Source organism: Muntiacus reevesi, chromosome 20, assembly GCF_963930625.1.
Source record: "Muntiacus reevesi chromosome 20, mMunRee1.1, whole genome shotgun sequence".
Lineage (NCBI taxonomy): Eukaryota > Metazoa > Chordata > Mammalia > Artiodactyla > Cervidae > Muntiacus > Muntiacus reevesi.
Genome location: NC_089268.1, coordinates 29,934,824 through 29,950,465, shown reverse-complemented (window position 1 = coordinate 29,950,465; position 15,642 = coordinate 29,934,824). Strand labels below are relative to the sequence as shown.

At 49.4% G+C, this 15,642-nt stretch overlaps 1 protein-coding gene across 1 annotated transcript in view; it reads right to left on the bottom strand.

The window, feature by feature from the left end:
* Nucleotides 1-611: 611 nt before the first annotated feature.
* GABBR1 (gamma-aminobutyric acid type B receptor subunit 1) overlaps nucleotides 612-15,642 on the bottom strand; it is a 28,944-nt gene continuing 13,913 nt past the window's right edge. Inside the window, exons 12-23 of the mRNA XM_065912379.1 lie at nucleotides 11,438-11,680; nucleotides 10,756-10,819; nucleotides 9,243-9,320; nucleotides 7,722-7,872; nucleotides 7,119-7,251; nucleotides 5,705-5,821; nucleotides 5,495-5,602; nucleotides 4,977-5,070; nucleotides 4,150-4,277; nucleotides 3,042-3,170; nucleotides 2,712-2,855; nucleotides 612-2,010 (exon numbers count right to left, since the gene is read on the bottom strand). Of these exons, the coding sequence (XP_065768451.1) occupies nucleotides 1,837-2,010; nucleotides 2,712-2,855; nucleotides 3,042-3,170; nucleotides 4,150-4,277; nucleotides 4,977-5,070; nucleotides 5,495-5,602; nucleotides 5,705-5,821; nucleotides 7,119-7,251; nucleotides 7,722-7,872; nucleotides 9,243-9,320; nucleotides 10,756-10,819; nucleotides 11,438-11,680 (1,563 nt within the window). The 3' untranslated portion in view covers nucleotides 612-1,836. The remainder of the gene's footprint in view (nucleotides 2,011-2,711; nucleotides 2,856-3,041; nucleotides 3,171-4,149; nucleotides 4,278-4,976; nucleotides 5,071-5,494; nucleotides 5,603-5,704; nucleotides 5,822-7,118; nucleotides 7,252-7,721; nucleotides 7,873-9,242; nucleotides 9,321-10,755; nucleotides 10,820-11,437; nucleotides 11,681-15,642) is intronic.

Genomic DNA, 15,642 nt, shown 5'->3' with positions numbered 1-15,642 from the left:
AAGCTCCTGCCAAGATGCTCAGAGTTCTCAATGACTTTTCAGGCTGGAAACACCCTGGGACCATCTAATCCGCTACCTCCGAGTGGTCAAATTTTTTTATTATCCTCAATTCCTAGGAGGAATTATCCTCACATCTGTTCAGCCACATGCTCCAGGCTCCCAATACATGCCCATCACTGTCAGAGACCTCATTAAACAGTGACAGTGGTTGTTTACCCAACATGCTCCGTAAGCCAAGAACCATCGTGAGCACTCGTCCTGGCATCCACTCTGGAGAGATAGATGTGAAGTTGGTGGTGAGGATGATGACTATTACCTTCACAAGTGAGGACATGGAAAATAGAGATTAGGAATGCTTTTTGTACGTGTTAGAATCTGAAGCTCTGGTAGTTTGACTCCAGCCCACACTTTTAACCAGTTATGTCACCTCTCACTAATCTCAGCCCTAACTGTGTCCTGCTTTGCCCTGCTAAGCCCTCAATGGATCAATACAATACCTCTGTCCATCCCTCCACTGAAGTGCCTTTTCATCAATGTGGGGGCCCCCAGAGCCTCCCTCCTTGGGCTGAAGCCCACTTGGTTCACAGTAAGGGACGAGGTGCTGAGTCACTCCATTCACTGGTTTATTGAGATTTGGGGAGATCCTTCCCCCAAGACACCACAGTGCAAAAAGGACACCATCTCCCACCACACAGGACCATCTTCTGCCTCCACAGTCAGGGGTGCCTTCTTGGTCAGGATTCTCACCAACTACCCACTGCAAGCAGCTCCCCAAACCTATCCCCATTTCTTCTCCCTTCCTTCCCTCAGAAAAATACAAAACCGAAGGGAGCACTTTGTAGAGGAGGACTTTGAGTGTGGACCGAGGGTGCTCCAGAGCGCAAAGGAGAGCAGGGTGAGTGCGAGCAGAAACCGAGTGTGATGTAGATCCAGATGTGGACGGCCCCACCAGATGGGAATCGGGGGAAAGTGTGTGACAATATGCAGGGTGGGTGCATATGGCTCTGCTGGAAGAACACAATTTTAAGGTGCAAAAAGAAGAGGGTACACGAGGGCACACAGGGCATGTGCACAGATAAACCTGGACATGTACAAATGGCACACGCCCACACACACAGCTCTCCCAAGGGCATATCCATGACCATGAGAGGGGCACAGGCCGCCATGAGGGAAGGGAATACAGCAGGGCACGTGTGGCCACAGGAAGGGTGGAGAGAGCACATGTGGAACCACAGCGCGAACAAGAAAGTGAGAACAGCAGGATAGATGTGTGTTGGGAAGAGGGAAGGAGCGTGTGAGCCCTGACAAAGAGTGCCTTGCAAAAGCTGAATTCAAGAGGGACAAAACGTGTGGCTGTGTGGAGGGCCAAGGGGTTGGAAGGAGATGAGGATGGTGAGAGAAATGGCCAGGCCCTGTTGCCACAGAGAGCCCTCTGGGGAGGCCCCTGCTGGTGGGAGCAGAGCACAAAAGCCAGGGGGCTGCCGGGTTGTCGTGGCAACCAGAGGAAAAGAAGAGGGGGTGTGTCTCGTGAGGCACCAAGGAGCCAGTGAGTGAGAAGCTTCAAGCCGGGTACAAACTCGATTATGAAGTAGAGACAGACAATGATATGAATGAATGCGAGAACAGGGCCCGGCTCCCAGAGCACTGGAGACTCAGTCGACGCTGGGACCTGGGACTCTGGGACTCAAGAGGGGCAGGTATTTACAAGAGATGGGATGGAACGGTGTTCTTCCCACCTAGGGTAGGGATCCCCTGCTTCGTCCCGAGCCCCACTCTCTTCCCCCTCTCTTCCCCCTCTCCCTTCCCCTAATTGCCTGGCCCCCCTCAACACCTCCCTCACTTGTAAAGCAAGTGGACTCGACTTCCATCACAGCTAAGCCGGTCAGGGGGCTCAGGGGGCCCCCTGGGCAGGCCCCCCGAGGGGTCTGGGGGTGTCGGAGGGTGACGCCGGGATCGGAGCTGCTGCCGAGACTGGAGCTGATGGCGCAGTTCAGAGACGCGCTCCTCTTTCTGGAGGAAGAAAACAATCGGGCCAGTGGGAGAGAGGAAATCAGGAAAGGTGGGAGGAGGGAAGGAGAGGCAGAGAAAAATGTGGGGGAGAGGGAGGGGGAAACGGGCAGAAGAAGGAACAGGAGCCATCAGGCAGGAACAGGGAGAGCCGAAAGCACACAGTGAACACAGTGGGGCAGCAGTCGGGATCAGGGAAACAAGGGGGTGGGGGAGGGGAGAACGGACCGAGCACACAGCTTCCGTTTCCAGTAACACACTCCACAGATTAAAGCCAACCTAGTTTGAATACCCCCAGCCTGACACTGCGCTGGCCCCTAACTCCCGCTGGGGGCACTGCAAACACCCTGTAGACCTGCCCAGACCCCTCTCACTAGAGGGTACACTCAACCCCCACAATCGGCCACGCCCAGCCCAGGGCCACGCCCTCGCCTCCGGGAGGCGGAGCCAACAATGCAGTTCCGGCTCCAGAGCCCCTCCACCCGCTGAGACCAGCACTTTACCAGGTTTCTACCTGAGACTGACTCCACCTTCACCCCTTCCCGGGCCTCCTCCACTCTCTCCCTGGCAGCCTGTCTCTTGAGACCTCCCTTGGTAAATCACGTGCACAGGAGCCCCGATCTCAGGCTCTACCTCTGGAATCCTGACCCCACCCGAGATGTGGGCCTCCCCGACCTGCCGCCACCTCTGCCTTCACCACACACCTCTGCGATGATCTTCTCCAGCTCGCGGTTCTCCTTCTCCAACAGCCTGGACTTCTCCTCCTCGTTGTTGTTGGTCGAGGACCCTGTCTTCATGGTGTCCTGTGCCTCCGACTGCCACTCACCTCGGGTGATCAGCCTGCGCATCTGGGAGGGAGTTGGGGGTGTGGATGGGCCAGCAGGGACTGTCAGTGATTAGCTCATGGTGGGTTGCAGTTGGAAGTAAGGAAAACAAGAGGAAGCCGGGGCCAAAACAGACAAAGTGGGAGGAAGGGAAGTAGGGAACGGAGGGGACAGGAGCTGGAGAGGCTGGGAGGACACCCAGAGTCATACCTTGGGCACGAAGAGCACCACCAGGGTGATATAGGAGGAGAAAACTATGGCGAGGGAGGCGAAGGCGAAGGCAGCATCCTGCTGGCTGGACAGGATCATGGTGACCGGGGCAGTGATGAGGCACAGAACCTGGAGGCAGAGCATGTGTGGGGTCACAGACTTGCTGGCTCAGACAAGAGCCAGGGTCTACTTCCCCCAGAAAAGTCTATGGGGACAGGTTCTTGGGGAACTTTCCATTCAAAAAGGACCCAAAGTCGGGATGTGAGAGTTGGACCAGAAAGAAGGCTTTCGAATTGTGGGGTGTTGAAGAAGACTCTTGAGAGTCCTTTGGACAGCAAGGAGATCAAACCAGTCAAACCTATAGGAAATCAACCCTGAATATTCCCTGGAAGAACTGATGCTGAAGCTGAAGCTCCAATACTTTGGCCATCTGATGGGAAGAGCTGACTCACTGGGAAAAACCCTGATGCTGGGAAAGATTGAGGGCAAGAGGAGAAGGGGGCAGCCAAGGATGAGATGGTTGGATAGCATCACTGACTCAGTGGACATGATTTTGAGCAGACTCCAGGAGATAGTGGAGGACAGGGAAGACTGGAGTGCTGCAGTCCTTGAGGTCACAAAGAGTCGGACCTGACTTAGCTACTGAACAACAGTAACAAAGTCAGGATCATCCTCAACTCTTGGTTGGTAAGAATCCCAGATAAACTGTCCCAAACCAGCTCCAGCTCTAGGGCAGCCCCTCCCTCCAGACAGGAGCTTCCAGCATCTCTGTACATACATCAGAGTCCTTAAGAGCCAGTCCTGAGCATCCTTGCAGGAAATCTCATTCAGATTCCAGCTTGGGAACCACAGATGAGGAATTTCACCTGTTTCTGCTTCCGCATCTATCTAGTGGGGATGCTAATCATCTCTTCACTGGGTGGTTGTATGAAGATTGATGTTCACTTTATACATTATAAAGTGCTTTTCAAACCCAAGGCATTAGAAAACATTTTAAGACTTCCACCCAGCTGACTCCACATCAGGCACCTCATTCTTCCCAGGCCACCCCCATCTGGGTTGCTGTGCCCAGTCCCCGTGATCGATGCCAGGTGTCCAGGGAGCTCACCGCCACATTGTAGATGGCCATGCCCACAGCCCGGTGGTCATTGATCTTCTCGGTGGACACACTCTTGGTCTCATAAGCAAGAAAGATACCCAGCAGCAGCAGCAGTCCCTTGTAACCATAGAAGATGCCTAGGATGGCAGGGAAGGGTTATCTTCCACTCACTACCCCCTTCTCTGTGCTCCTTCTGATGGCAGTGACATGGGGACCTCCTCTCCAACCCAGCCCCTCTGACCTACTACACCCCTCCCTGTCCACTGCCCCCAGGTCCACCCCACTCGCCTGACCTCATTGCTTCCTCCTGGGACTAAGAGCCCCATCACACAGGACGATGATGGTCATGAGCAGCTGTCAAGGACCTTGTCAAGGGCTTGAGCCACACACAGTGTCTCACCTCCTCACCCTCTGAGTGGGAAGATGGCTTTCCATGCTGAGGGTAGGTTTTCCATTTGTGGTCACAGGTCAGAGTGATGTTAAAAGGGCCAAAAGGGCCTAACCCCTTGCAACCCCAGTCTCACTCCAGGGAGTGGACCAGACGAGATGGAGATGAGGGTGAGGCCACATCACTGGTCCCTCTGATGAACACAAGCTCTGCCTCCTCCCTGAGCTAGACACTAAGCACCTCAGGCAAAAGACCAACTCTCCCCATGCTCAGAAAAGACTAACGCAGAGACAAACAGGAGGAGGTTCGAACTGAGTTGACATGAGCTCTCTGCCTCTTTTTACAAAGACCCTTCTCCCTCCAAGCTACTGCCCACTCCACACACACTCCCTCCCCACTAGCCCCCTTTATGGGCATCTCCCCCACCCCTCCCCAACACCCTGCACACCAAGCCATGTGTTCATCTTCTTGGAGCTACAGTGCTCCAGTTGGGGCAGAATAGACACATCAATATCTTCCTTCGGCTCCTCCTTGGCAAAAGTCTAAGAGAGAGACAGAGCCACAGGAAAGATGGTTGCTGTCCTCCCCTCCCCTCCCCACCTTTGCTCAGTCCCAACTCCCAGTTCTGCCCCCTCTTTCTGAAGAGATCCTCAGTTCTCATGCCAGATCCAACTCCAGGTCTGGGAACATTTGTCTAAACACATTATAAGTGCTTGTTCCCCCACTTTCCACGATGTCTGAGAGTCTGCCCATCCTCCCAGATCCCCACCACTTCCTTTTGTCACAGGAATTCAGAGTGTCTGCTAGGGCTCCCTCCAGGAAGCAGGGAGAGCTGCTGAGATACCCAGGGTTGAAACACACCTCCCATGGGCAGCTCTTCTCCTCAAGACCCCCTGCAGCTCCCAAGGCCCTTCCACCAGTGTGTCCTGCAAGGCCTCCTGACCCAAGCGCCTCCTCAAAGGGTACCTCAATGGTCCGGTGCAGGGGGTCCACAATCTGCCAGATGGCGAGGGTGAGGACATCCATGCCCACCAGCAGGCCCACCGTGGCATACAGCTTCCAGGGCTCCAGGGTCTGAGTCAATATACAGAGTACAGGCATGTTGGGGTGGGGTACAGGGCCTCCCAACCCCTGAGAGCCTATGTGCTAGGGGCCAAGGGATTCAGAGCAGCTCACCTTCCTCCACTCTTTCTTTTCCTCCTTCTTTGTGAAGACTGTATGGACCCACCAGATCTTGGTGAACATGGAGCCGTAGCCCAGGCTAAAGCCCAAACCCAGGAGCCAGAGGCGGGCCTAGGAAAGGAGAGAGGGCAGGAGAGAATAGGGCGGGGCAGCAGGTGGACAGTGCCAGCATGGGGCAGGGCTGTAGGAGGGAACAGATGACCAGACTGGCAGGATGCAGCCAGTAGGGGCTGGGTGGAGAGGGCAATTGGGCAGCAGAGAATCTCTTTGCACTTTGCTACCTGGATAATCTTGCTAAAAAATGGGTTTCAATAGCCAGTCACTTCTGCCTGTTCCCCAAGGCCTGCAGACTGCAGCCTGACACCTCCAGATGTGGCATGAGACCCTTTACAACATGGACCCAACCACCTTTCCAGCCTCTTCTCCCCCCACACTTTTACCTGCCCCAGACCCTCACCTGCCCCATGCTCCAGCCCTGCTCAGCTGCTTGCTTGCTTATCCTTGCCCTTGATCTACTCTCTTTGGTGCCTCTGCTACCCACAGGACACTCCCTCCACTCATGGAGTAGCCCTCTTTTATTTCTCCAGCCAACAAAAGCCCCTGCATCCTTCACAATTCACATGTGCCTTTGGTGAGGTCCATGCAGCCACTCGGACAGTCAGCTGCTTTCTCTTCGCTCCCTCAGCAGATCCCTGCTCTGATACCTCTTGTGCATCACTGCTGATATCTGCTTTCCCACTGTCTTGGGTCTTTCTGAAGAACTGTAGGTGTATGTGTATGCAAATGCCATGTGCCCAGGTGTGTGATCAGGATAGGTACAGAGCAGAGGAGAAGAGTGAGAATGGGCAAGAAAGCAAGGGGGAGTATTTCCCACCAGCATAAGAGAGAACCAAACAAATACTGCCGCTGAAGCCAGGCTTACTCTGCAGCCCCAGAACCTTCCATGTGCCAAGAGTCCCACAGGGCCTCCTCCCTGTGTGAGAATGGTCCCTTCCCCCCAACTCTCCCTGCTGTTGGTTCAGATCCCCGCCTCCGTCCTCCCCAACCACAACTAAGGCTCCCACAGGAAGTCCCCAGTTCTTGTTCTCAGCCCCCGCGCCACAGACAGGCCACCATTGTCCGAGGGTTCTCTGTGCAGACCCCCTTCCTGTGCCTCCAATACCTCCCCACCCTTCTCTGCAAGGCATGTCATGGCAACCTTGGAACTGACAAGCCAGCTACAGAATGAAAAAGTCTGGAGGCAGAGAAAGAAGGGACAGAGCCAGACAGAGATCAGGGGGCGATGTCAGGAGAAGAACTAGGGACAAGGAGGAAAGACAAGGAGGACAGGCAGGGGACACAGAAGGCGCTCCTGAGGGGGCGGGCCGGAGAGCCATGCTCTGCAGGAGACCTGCCGCCCCCTCCTCACCTGGCAGACGAAGGGGAACTGACTTCTCCCGATGTGGTAACCATCCAGCCCGAGGGGGAAGACGGCGGCTAACGCTAGTGAGCAGCCCACAGCAGTCAGATTATTCAGGTTGGGCTGTGAGTTCTGGATATAACTAGGGCAGAGGCGGAAGGGTGGGAGAGATTGAAGAGCAGAATTACCCTCCTCTCCAGGGAGGCTCAGCTCCCCAAACACCCCGCAACGGCCTGACCCCAACCTCAGGGCCGGGAGACAAAGGCAGGCGGCCTTGGAGATGGCATCAGAGACATAGCCAGTTCGGTCATGGGGGGCCACAGATGGCTTCCTGGGCACAGGACCCTACCGCACACACACTCTTTAGAGCCCTAAATTATGTTACCTGATCCCAAAAGCTTTTTTATTTTTCCATTAGCTGCTTTGGAGCAGGAATGGAAGTTATACCTGGCTTCCCCCTTTTCGTTCCCTGGGCAAACAATAATCCAAAGTAGAAACCTCAGAGATGCACGGCCTCAGGAGATACATACTTTCCTTCTCACTCCCTTCAAGCAAATGACGGTTATCTTGGAGAAGCAGAGAGGACAGGGAAATGTCAGAAGAGAAACTTACCGGACATGGGAGTTATAGATGTTAAAGGACAGACAGACAACAGCTAGAACAATGCCCAGGCTGGAGAGAACGGAGACGGAGATAAAGAGTTTCTGTGACAGGAAGCGGAACGTCTTGATGACCAAGGTCTGGTCAGCTGGAGGGGACCCTCCTGTGTGGCACAAGGGAGGGGGAAGAGAAAGGAGGAAGAACAAAGGCATGAAGGTGGGACAGGAGAAAGGGGAGAAGGGCCAAGCTGCTGATGGGCACCCAGGTCTTAACTCTGAGGACAGGAGGCCCTAACTGCCCTGAATCAGAGCTTGCTGCAGCCCAAGTGCTCTTTGATTCTGGGGCTCTTAGGAAGCAATCAGATATGAGACAAGAAGATAGAACTAGAGGCTGAGCTGTATCACCAAAGTTGTAGTCTTTTTGTTGTTACCTTATGTTCTTTGTGTTTTTTTCATCTTTCTTTCGGGAAAGAAAAATGGAAGGGAAAGAAGGGGATACTGAGAGATAAATTTTATGAGGTCTCTTACAACTCAAATCAGAAGCTGCAAAAGGCAATCATAGAATCATGAAGCTAAAGTGCGTCAAAATAGAGTCTGGCCTCCTAACCTCAGGAGGAATTTTCCTAAAAAAAAAAAAAAAAAAAAAAAACTGATCTGTGATTTTAACCCTGGCCAGGTGATATTCCCAAAGGTGTTTCTCAGTTATTATTAAAGGGAAGCTCAACGTTGTCAGAGAATTCACAGAAGGGGAGGGGCGGGGGGGGGGAGACTAATTTCAATTTGCTGAGCTTTAAAAAAAAAAAAAAAGCATAATTTAGGCCATGCAGCATTTATAGCAATACAGAACACTGTCCTAAATTCAAGTTATAAAAAAAAAAAAATTCAGAACTCCAGCAGTGCTGAGAACTACTAGATTTCAGCTGGGCAGGGCAGATGGCAGCTGTCTTCCATGGCTGTGCCCTTCCCCCTCCTGAAGACACCAAGCCTTTTTTTGATCAATAGAGTCCCCATTTTGCCCACCTTGAGTATCTTTCCCATTTCCTATTATTTAGCCCACCAAACACACAAGGAATATAATTGCTTCCTTTATTTCCTTAAAAAGCACATTTTAACAGAAGACAATTAAATGAGGTTTTACATCCTCTCCTACAGTTTAAGCAACTGTCTTCCTAAGAAAGCTAAAAGGCAACTTGAGGCTTGAAGTAGCTGATTCAGATACATCAGGTCACCAGAACATCTGGGAAACCCAAATGGAATTTTCATTTCCTGCCCCCTGGACCTAATCCCCAGTCGTCCCAGGAATGTACTATTTTTAAGAATGCATTGCTACCCACCACCTATACCCTCTCTAAATACACCAGTCTCTCCTACCCACATCTTGGAGGTTTTATTCCCTTTCTCAGAAACCCAGCCCCTGGTTCATCTCCTTAGGACATTTCATCCCCATGGTACCAACCACCCCACCCTCATTCAAACACAGTATTCGTCAATGGTTCAGAGGGGTTAAAGGAAATTATAGACAGGATCCACTTACCAATCCACTTATCTGTTTTGGACCAGGAAAGGTCATCCTTGGTGCTGTCATAATAACCAATTTTCTTGTAGCTGCCGCCTGGACAGATGATAGGAGTAACCACAGGTAGGTGAAGAGTTGATCCCAAGCATTCTCAACCTCCCACTTCCCTAAAGCAGATCTCTGTGGTCATATCTGATTCTCCCTTCACCTGAGCCCCCAAAGGATACTTGGAAGGATCTGGGGGCCACTTGAAACAGCAATCTGATTGAAAAGCACTATAGGATAGATTCCAAGGCAACATAAAGAAATTGTTGTTTAGTCACTCAGTCGTGTCTCTTTTGTGACTCCATGGACTTGTAGCCTGCAGGCTCCTCTGTCCATGGGGTTTCCCAGAAGAATACTGGAGTGGGTTGCCATATCCTTCTCCAGGGAATCTTCCCAGTTCAGGGATCAAACTCATGTCTCCTACATTGGCAGGCATTTTCTCTACTGCTGAGCCACTAGGGAAGCCCACACAAACAAACAAGAATATCTTATATGCTTTAAGCCCTTCAGTGAAGAATGCTGCACAGGATGTCTGCCACCCATTCCACGGGCTCACACCTCAGGAAAATGTCTCTCACTGTGATTCTGGCTTAAAAATCTTTAAACATGTTTCCGCTTATTCTCCCTCTCCTGATAGAATCACAAGATCTATTTTCCCAGAGGCTTTCATTTTAATTTTAGAAATTTCTCTTCCATTGACTTGGCTTCTAATTTCTTAAACAAGATGCATCTGCCTCTTAAAAAGCCACAAATTCAGCCACTCCTAAGATTTCTAGAGCTGCCCCAGTTACCATAACTTTTTCTTCTAAAGCCAACTCACAGCCCTTGGACCGTGGCTGAAGTCTATTCGTTCTTGTCCTGGTTACAAAGATCTGAGAGGATGTAGGAGGTCAGGAGAAGGAAAAGAAAGAAACTTTTCACAGGAGGCCAAGAAATGGTTCTTTTGGCCCTGCTCTTAAGAGTCTGAGTGGAGTGGAGTTGAAAAACTAATTCACAAGTTTTACAAATAACTCAGTGTGAAGTTATAAGCATATACCATCTAGAAAAGCCAAACTAGACTTACTGCAGGAAAATTAGACCTAATTGTTTACATATCAAGGAAATGCAATAGGTTCCCTTTAAAAATAGCTTGTTTCCTAGATTCAGCTTTCCTTGAGTCCATGAATATGCTGCTGACAAGTCATGAACCCCTCAAGTCACCAGAGGGAAATTTCTCAAAATGGGGGCCACTAGGGGAAAAGAGTGGTTGTTTTCAATTTGCATGCACAACCACTAAAACGCAAAGAAACTCACCCATCGCTAAGCTTTTTATTATCAGTATCATTATTCAAAAGCTTGAGGAACACGGAAGAGCAGGCATGAGGTAGGGAGGCACCAAGGCAATGTCTTCCTCTCTCCTAGGGTTCTCCTCCCAGACGGTATTCTAGCCCAGCCCCAGCCTGGCCCATCCACCGACCTCCCCATCCCCCCACATCCCTATGCTCACCCTGCAGCTGCTCGATGAGCGTCCATGCCATCCGAGAGCCGCTGGCATCAAACACCACATGGCCCTGAGGGGGAGAAACATGTGGAGGAAGGCAAAGGGGATAAAAGCAAGAGCGAAACGAGAACATCAGGGCCTCTTTGAATCCTTATGTTTTTGAAGTAATTGAGCTTCTGAATGAATTCTATTTATGGCATTTGCCTGCATATAGGACATACCCCAGATGCCCATACCCTAGATTTTAGAAACATTATTCTTTGGAAAAGAAGCTTCACCCAGGAGATTTGAATGGGAAAAATCCCCAGATGGAATACCAGGGGACCGGGCCTCTGGCTGTGTGACCTAAGCAAGTCACCAAGTCCCTCCAGATGCTTATTTCCCCACTTTAAGAGGAATAAGGAGAGGATCTTTCAGGCTGCTTCCTCTTTTAAAATCCTGTAATTTTCATCTGACTCATAAATATCAGGACTGAGAGAAGTGAGGGGAGAGGTTGGAAGAAATGGAATATATCATCGCTCTTCTAGACTTCTGTGGGGTTTTCTGGCTTGGGGGCTTCTATTTCCCTGGTCTAAAACTGATTATTGCAGAGAGGTAACTGAGAAGGCATGTTTCCAGGAGAAGAAGCCTCAGAGAGGTCTCTCCGGATGGGAGGACAGAGGCCAGCAAAGGGGCTGCTGTAACTCACGGAAACACCCTCAAAGGACGAGGAGTTCATTGCCCGGTAGATCTGGTCAGTTATGGTCTGGTTGTTGTAGTTGAAGTCTTCCAGGCGCACACCCGAACGGCCGCCCCCTCCGGACGTCTTGTTGAGAGCCAGTGCCAAGGCCCAGATGGCATCATAGGCTAGGGGTGCCTCCTGGAAGCCTCCCGTCTCCTCAGGGTGTCGTTTTAGTCGTTTGGTCAGTTTCTCCACAAACTCCTGGGATGTCTAGGAAGGGAAGAACAGGATGAAAGGATTGGAGTGGGGTGCGCTTGAGTCTGGCTCTGACACTTTGACATGAATGGATGGTTTGTGTTCAAGTCGTCAGATTGAGCCTGTGTACACTCAACATCCCTAACTATACATGCGCATCTAAGATCAGAAGCTACTAGACTAGAGCAGGGGTTAGCTGGGTCCAATGGCCTTAGTGTGCACAGCTGCAAGCTCAGAACTGCAAGCAGAGAAGTTTAATAAATAGATGCTCTGCATAATGAACAGCAGAGAGAATGAAATGAAAGCAGAGAGAGAGAGCAAAGCAAAGATGTGGCCCCGCCAGTGAGGAGCTGCAGCACTGGTTTTTCTCTCAGCCTTCAGACTCTTCCAACAGAGCTGACGCAGGAACTAACAGCTCCAAGTCTGAAAGAGCCCAGAGAAGGTGACACCACAGCCTTTCTCGCTCTGTCAACCAGAAAGATTTTTCTTTAGCGTGCTAACTTCCTGCCATCCTCATGTGCTTTCCGTTCACTGTCTCTTGGACGGTTTTCAGAAGACTTGGGGCTGCAGAAACACCCATCACACGTTTGAAGTCGATTATTCAATCCCTACCCACACCCCTCCCAACCTTCCATCTTCTTTTTCCAAGAAAGCTAAAAAGAATAAGAGCTCTTTTAACTCTGTCATGAAATGGATCAAGAGAGCTGAATTTCTATACCCGGCAGTAACACTGTTTACCTAAACGACTGCAAGTAAATTGCTTCCTTTTTTGGAACCGTCTTCCACATAATGGGGAAAATCATGTCTGCCCTTCCTTACCTCCCAGAAACCATACCAGGAAAGGCTCAGTGTCCACCTCTTGGCAAGGCACAGCTAATACACAGGGGCACCACACAGCTCTGTCTAGACTTGGAATGTGTTAACGTACATACATGGGCTTCCCTGGTGGCTCAGGTGGCAAAGAATCTGCCTGCAATGCAGGAGGCCAACATACACACATACTCTAATGAAGGGATGAACAGATGAATGAAGAATAAATATGAATCTCTGTTCCTGATGCCCTGCCTACTTTCCCTTCTATTCAGCTTTCTGGAGGCACAGGGGGATGGGAAATGCAAAGGATGTGCAATGTGGTGAGCTGGAAACAGCCCAGGATTGAAGACAAGCAGGCCTGCGCTCTGCTCCTCCTGAGGACAGGACCAGAGTCTCTTCTCCTCTTAATCCTCAGCATCCAGCACTGTGCCCCGCCCATTCTGGACAAACAAAAAGTGTCTATAGATGAAGGAAATGAAATGTGGTTATCCATTTATCAACACTCACTCAGTGTACAACACCAAGAGTGAGCCCTCTGTAAACAATGGACATTGAGTGTTAATGATGTAGCAGCGCAGGTTCATCAGCTGTAAACACTCTGGTGGGGAATGCCAATAATGCGGGAAGCTACGAATGAGTGGGGCAGGAAGCATATAGGAAACCTTTGTGTCTTCCTCTCAATTTTCCTGTGAACTCAAAAACTGCTTCCAAAAAAACCATCTTTGGGACCTCCCTTGTGGCTCAGTGGTAAAGAATCCACCTGCCAATGCTGGAGACATGGATTCAATCCCTAATCCAGGAAGAATCCACATGCCGAGGAGCAACTAAACCTGTGTGCCACAACTATTGAGCCTGTGCTCTAGAGCCTGGGAGCCGCATCTACTGAAGCCTGCATGCCTTACAACCCGTGCTCCACAAGAGGAGCCACCACAATGAGAAGCCCACACATTACAACTAGAGAGTAGCCCCTGCTCACTACAACTAGAGAAAGCCCACGCACGCAGCAATGAAGACCCAGCACAGCCTAAATAAATAAATAAATAAAATTATTTTTCAAAAAACCACCTTTAAGAAAAATGTCCATTGGATGGATAAATGGAAAGATGCCTTCTAATTCCAAATAATCCACCAAGCTGCTATTTAATCTCAAACAAGTTACTAGATTTCACTATGGAGTTATTCGGGCTTCCCTGGTGGCTCAGTTGGTAAAGAATTTGCCTGCAATGCAGGAGACCTGGGTTCGATCCCTGGGACGGGAAGATCCCCTAGAGGAGGGCATGGCAACTCACTCTAGTATTCTTGCCTGGAGAATCCCCATGGACAGAGGAGCCTGGCGGGCTACAGTCCATGGGGTCGAAAAGAGTTGGACACAACTGAGCAATGAAGCACAGCACATGGAGTTATTCAGCTTTAAAATGGGATGATATTAACTACCTTGAAAAGTTATTATAAGGATGAAATTACAACATTATAAAATGCTAAGTATGAAGTTACATTTTCTCTTTCAACCTCATCATTGTTACCAATATTCAAATCTGTAATTCCAGCTCAATATTTCAAGCCCTGAATTTCTGTCTCTAAGGCATTTGTAACTATATAATCAGTAATCTCAAAAATATCTAAGAATAAGCTCTATTTTTCTAACACTCCCCAGTATATAGGACTGAAACCTTAGGATCACCTTAGACTCTTTCAAATCACCAAGTCCTCTTAATACTTTTGTGCTGAAATGTTTCATTAATATCACTTCTTATACAGAATAATGTTAATCATAATTATAGCTGACATCTACATTGTTCTTATTATTGTCCTCATATATATCAACTTATTTAATTCTCAGATAACCCAATGAGGTAAACACTATATATGCTCATTTTAGAAAGTGACAAACGGGGGGATCAGGATGGGGAATACGTGTAACTCTATGGCTAATTCATATCAATGTATGACAAAACCCACTGAAATGTTATGAAGTAATTAGCCTCCAACTAATAAAATAAATAAATAGAAAGTGACAAGGAACCTGAGACACAGAACCGTTTGACCTGCTTGAAGGTATGCTGCTAGCACATGGCTGAGCTGGGATTCCAATCCATTCAAAGTCCATTCGCTTCCATCCACCCTGTAAACTGGAATGTCTCTCTCCCATAGCACCTGCCTAGCAGATAGCAACTAGCCTGAGCAACATGTCAGCCTCCAAGCCCAGCCAGCCTTCAGTTCAAAGTAAACCTTGCATCCAAAAATCACTCAGACAGGAAGGGAATCATCTGCTCTGCGTGTCACTCTCCCCAGCCCGTATCCTCATACTCCCCTGGCTTCAGGTCACCACCACTAACACACTTGGATATGGGGAGCACCACTGCCCCAGGCATGACTAAAAGTACCAAAAAGTCTCTCCCCTTTGGGTCAGCAAAGATGGCTATACATTTTCAAATGGAAATGTTATAAGGCGGCTTAAGGAAAACAATAACAACAAAAATTCCACAAAACCCATAGAAATTAGTGAATTATTAATGAATTACCCCAAGTACCAATGTATGATCCTAAATTTTTAACAGCCCTGTTGGCAGTCTCTATATGTGAGAATAGATGTCCAATGGTTATCTAAAATGTATATCCAGAGGTAGATTTTTATTTTCTATTGTACCCAGGTCCTCTATCTATACCAACCAGAATTTACTGACAATCTTTTTTTTAATTTTTCAGACTCTTTTTAAAATTATTTATTTAATTTTTATTTTTTGGCCTCTCCTGGCAGCATGTTGGATCTTATTTTCCTGACCAGGGATCAAACCCTCCCGCCCTGCACTGGAGCATGGAGTCTTAACTGCTGGAATGCCAGAGAAGTCCCCATATCTTATCCCCAAGTATACTGCCTCATACCTGAGCTCTAGTACAGCTCCAGCCTGGAGCTATTTTTCTCCAAAACCACTCTAATCCACTCTCCCCTATATGGCTCCTAAAAACTCTCTAAACCAGAATTTCTCAGTCTCTGCACTATTGACATTTTGAGCAGGATAATCCTTTGTTGTGGGGATGATCCTTTGCATTGTAAGTTATTTAGAAGTATTCCTGGGGACTTCCCTGGTGGTCCAGCGGCTAAGACTCCACATTCCCAATACAGGGAGCTGGAGATCAATCCCTGGTTAGGGAACTAGATCCCA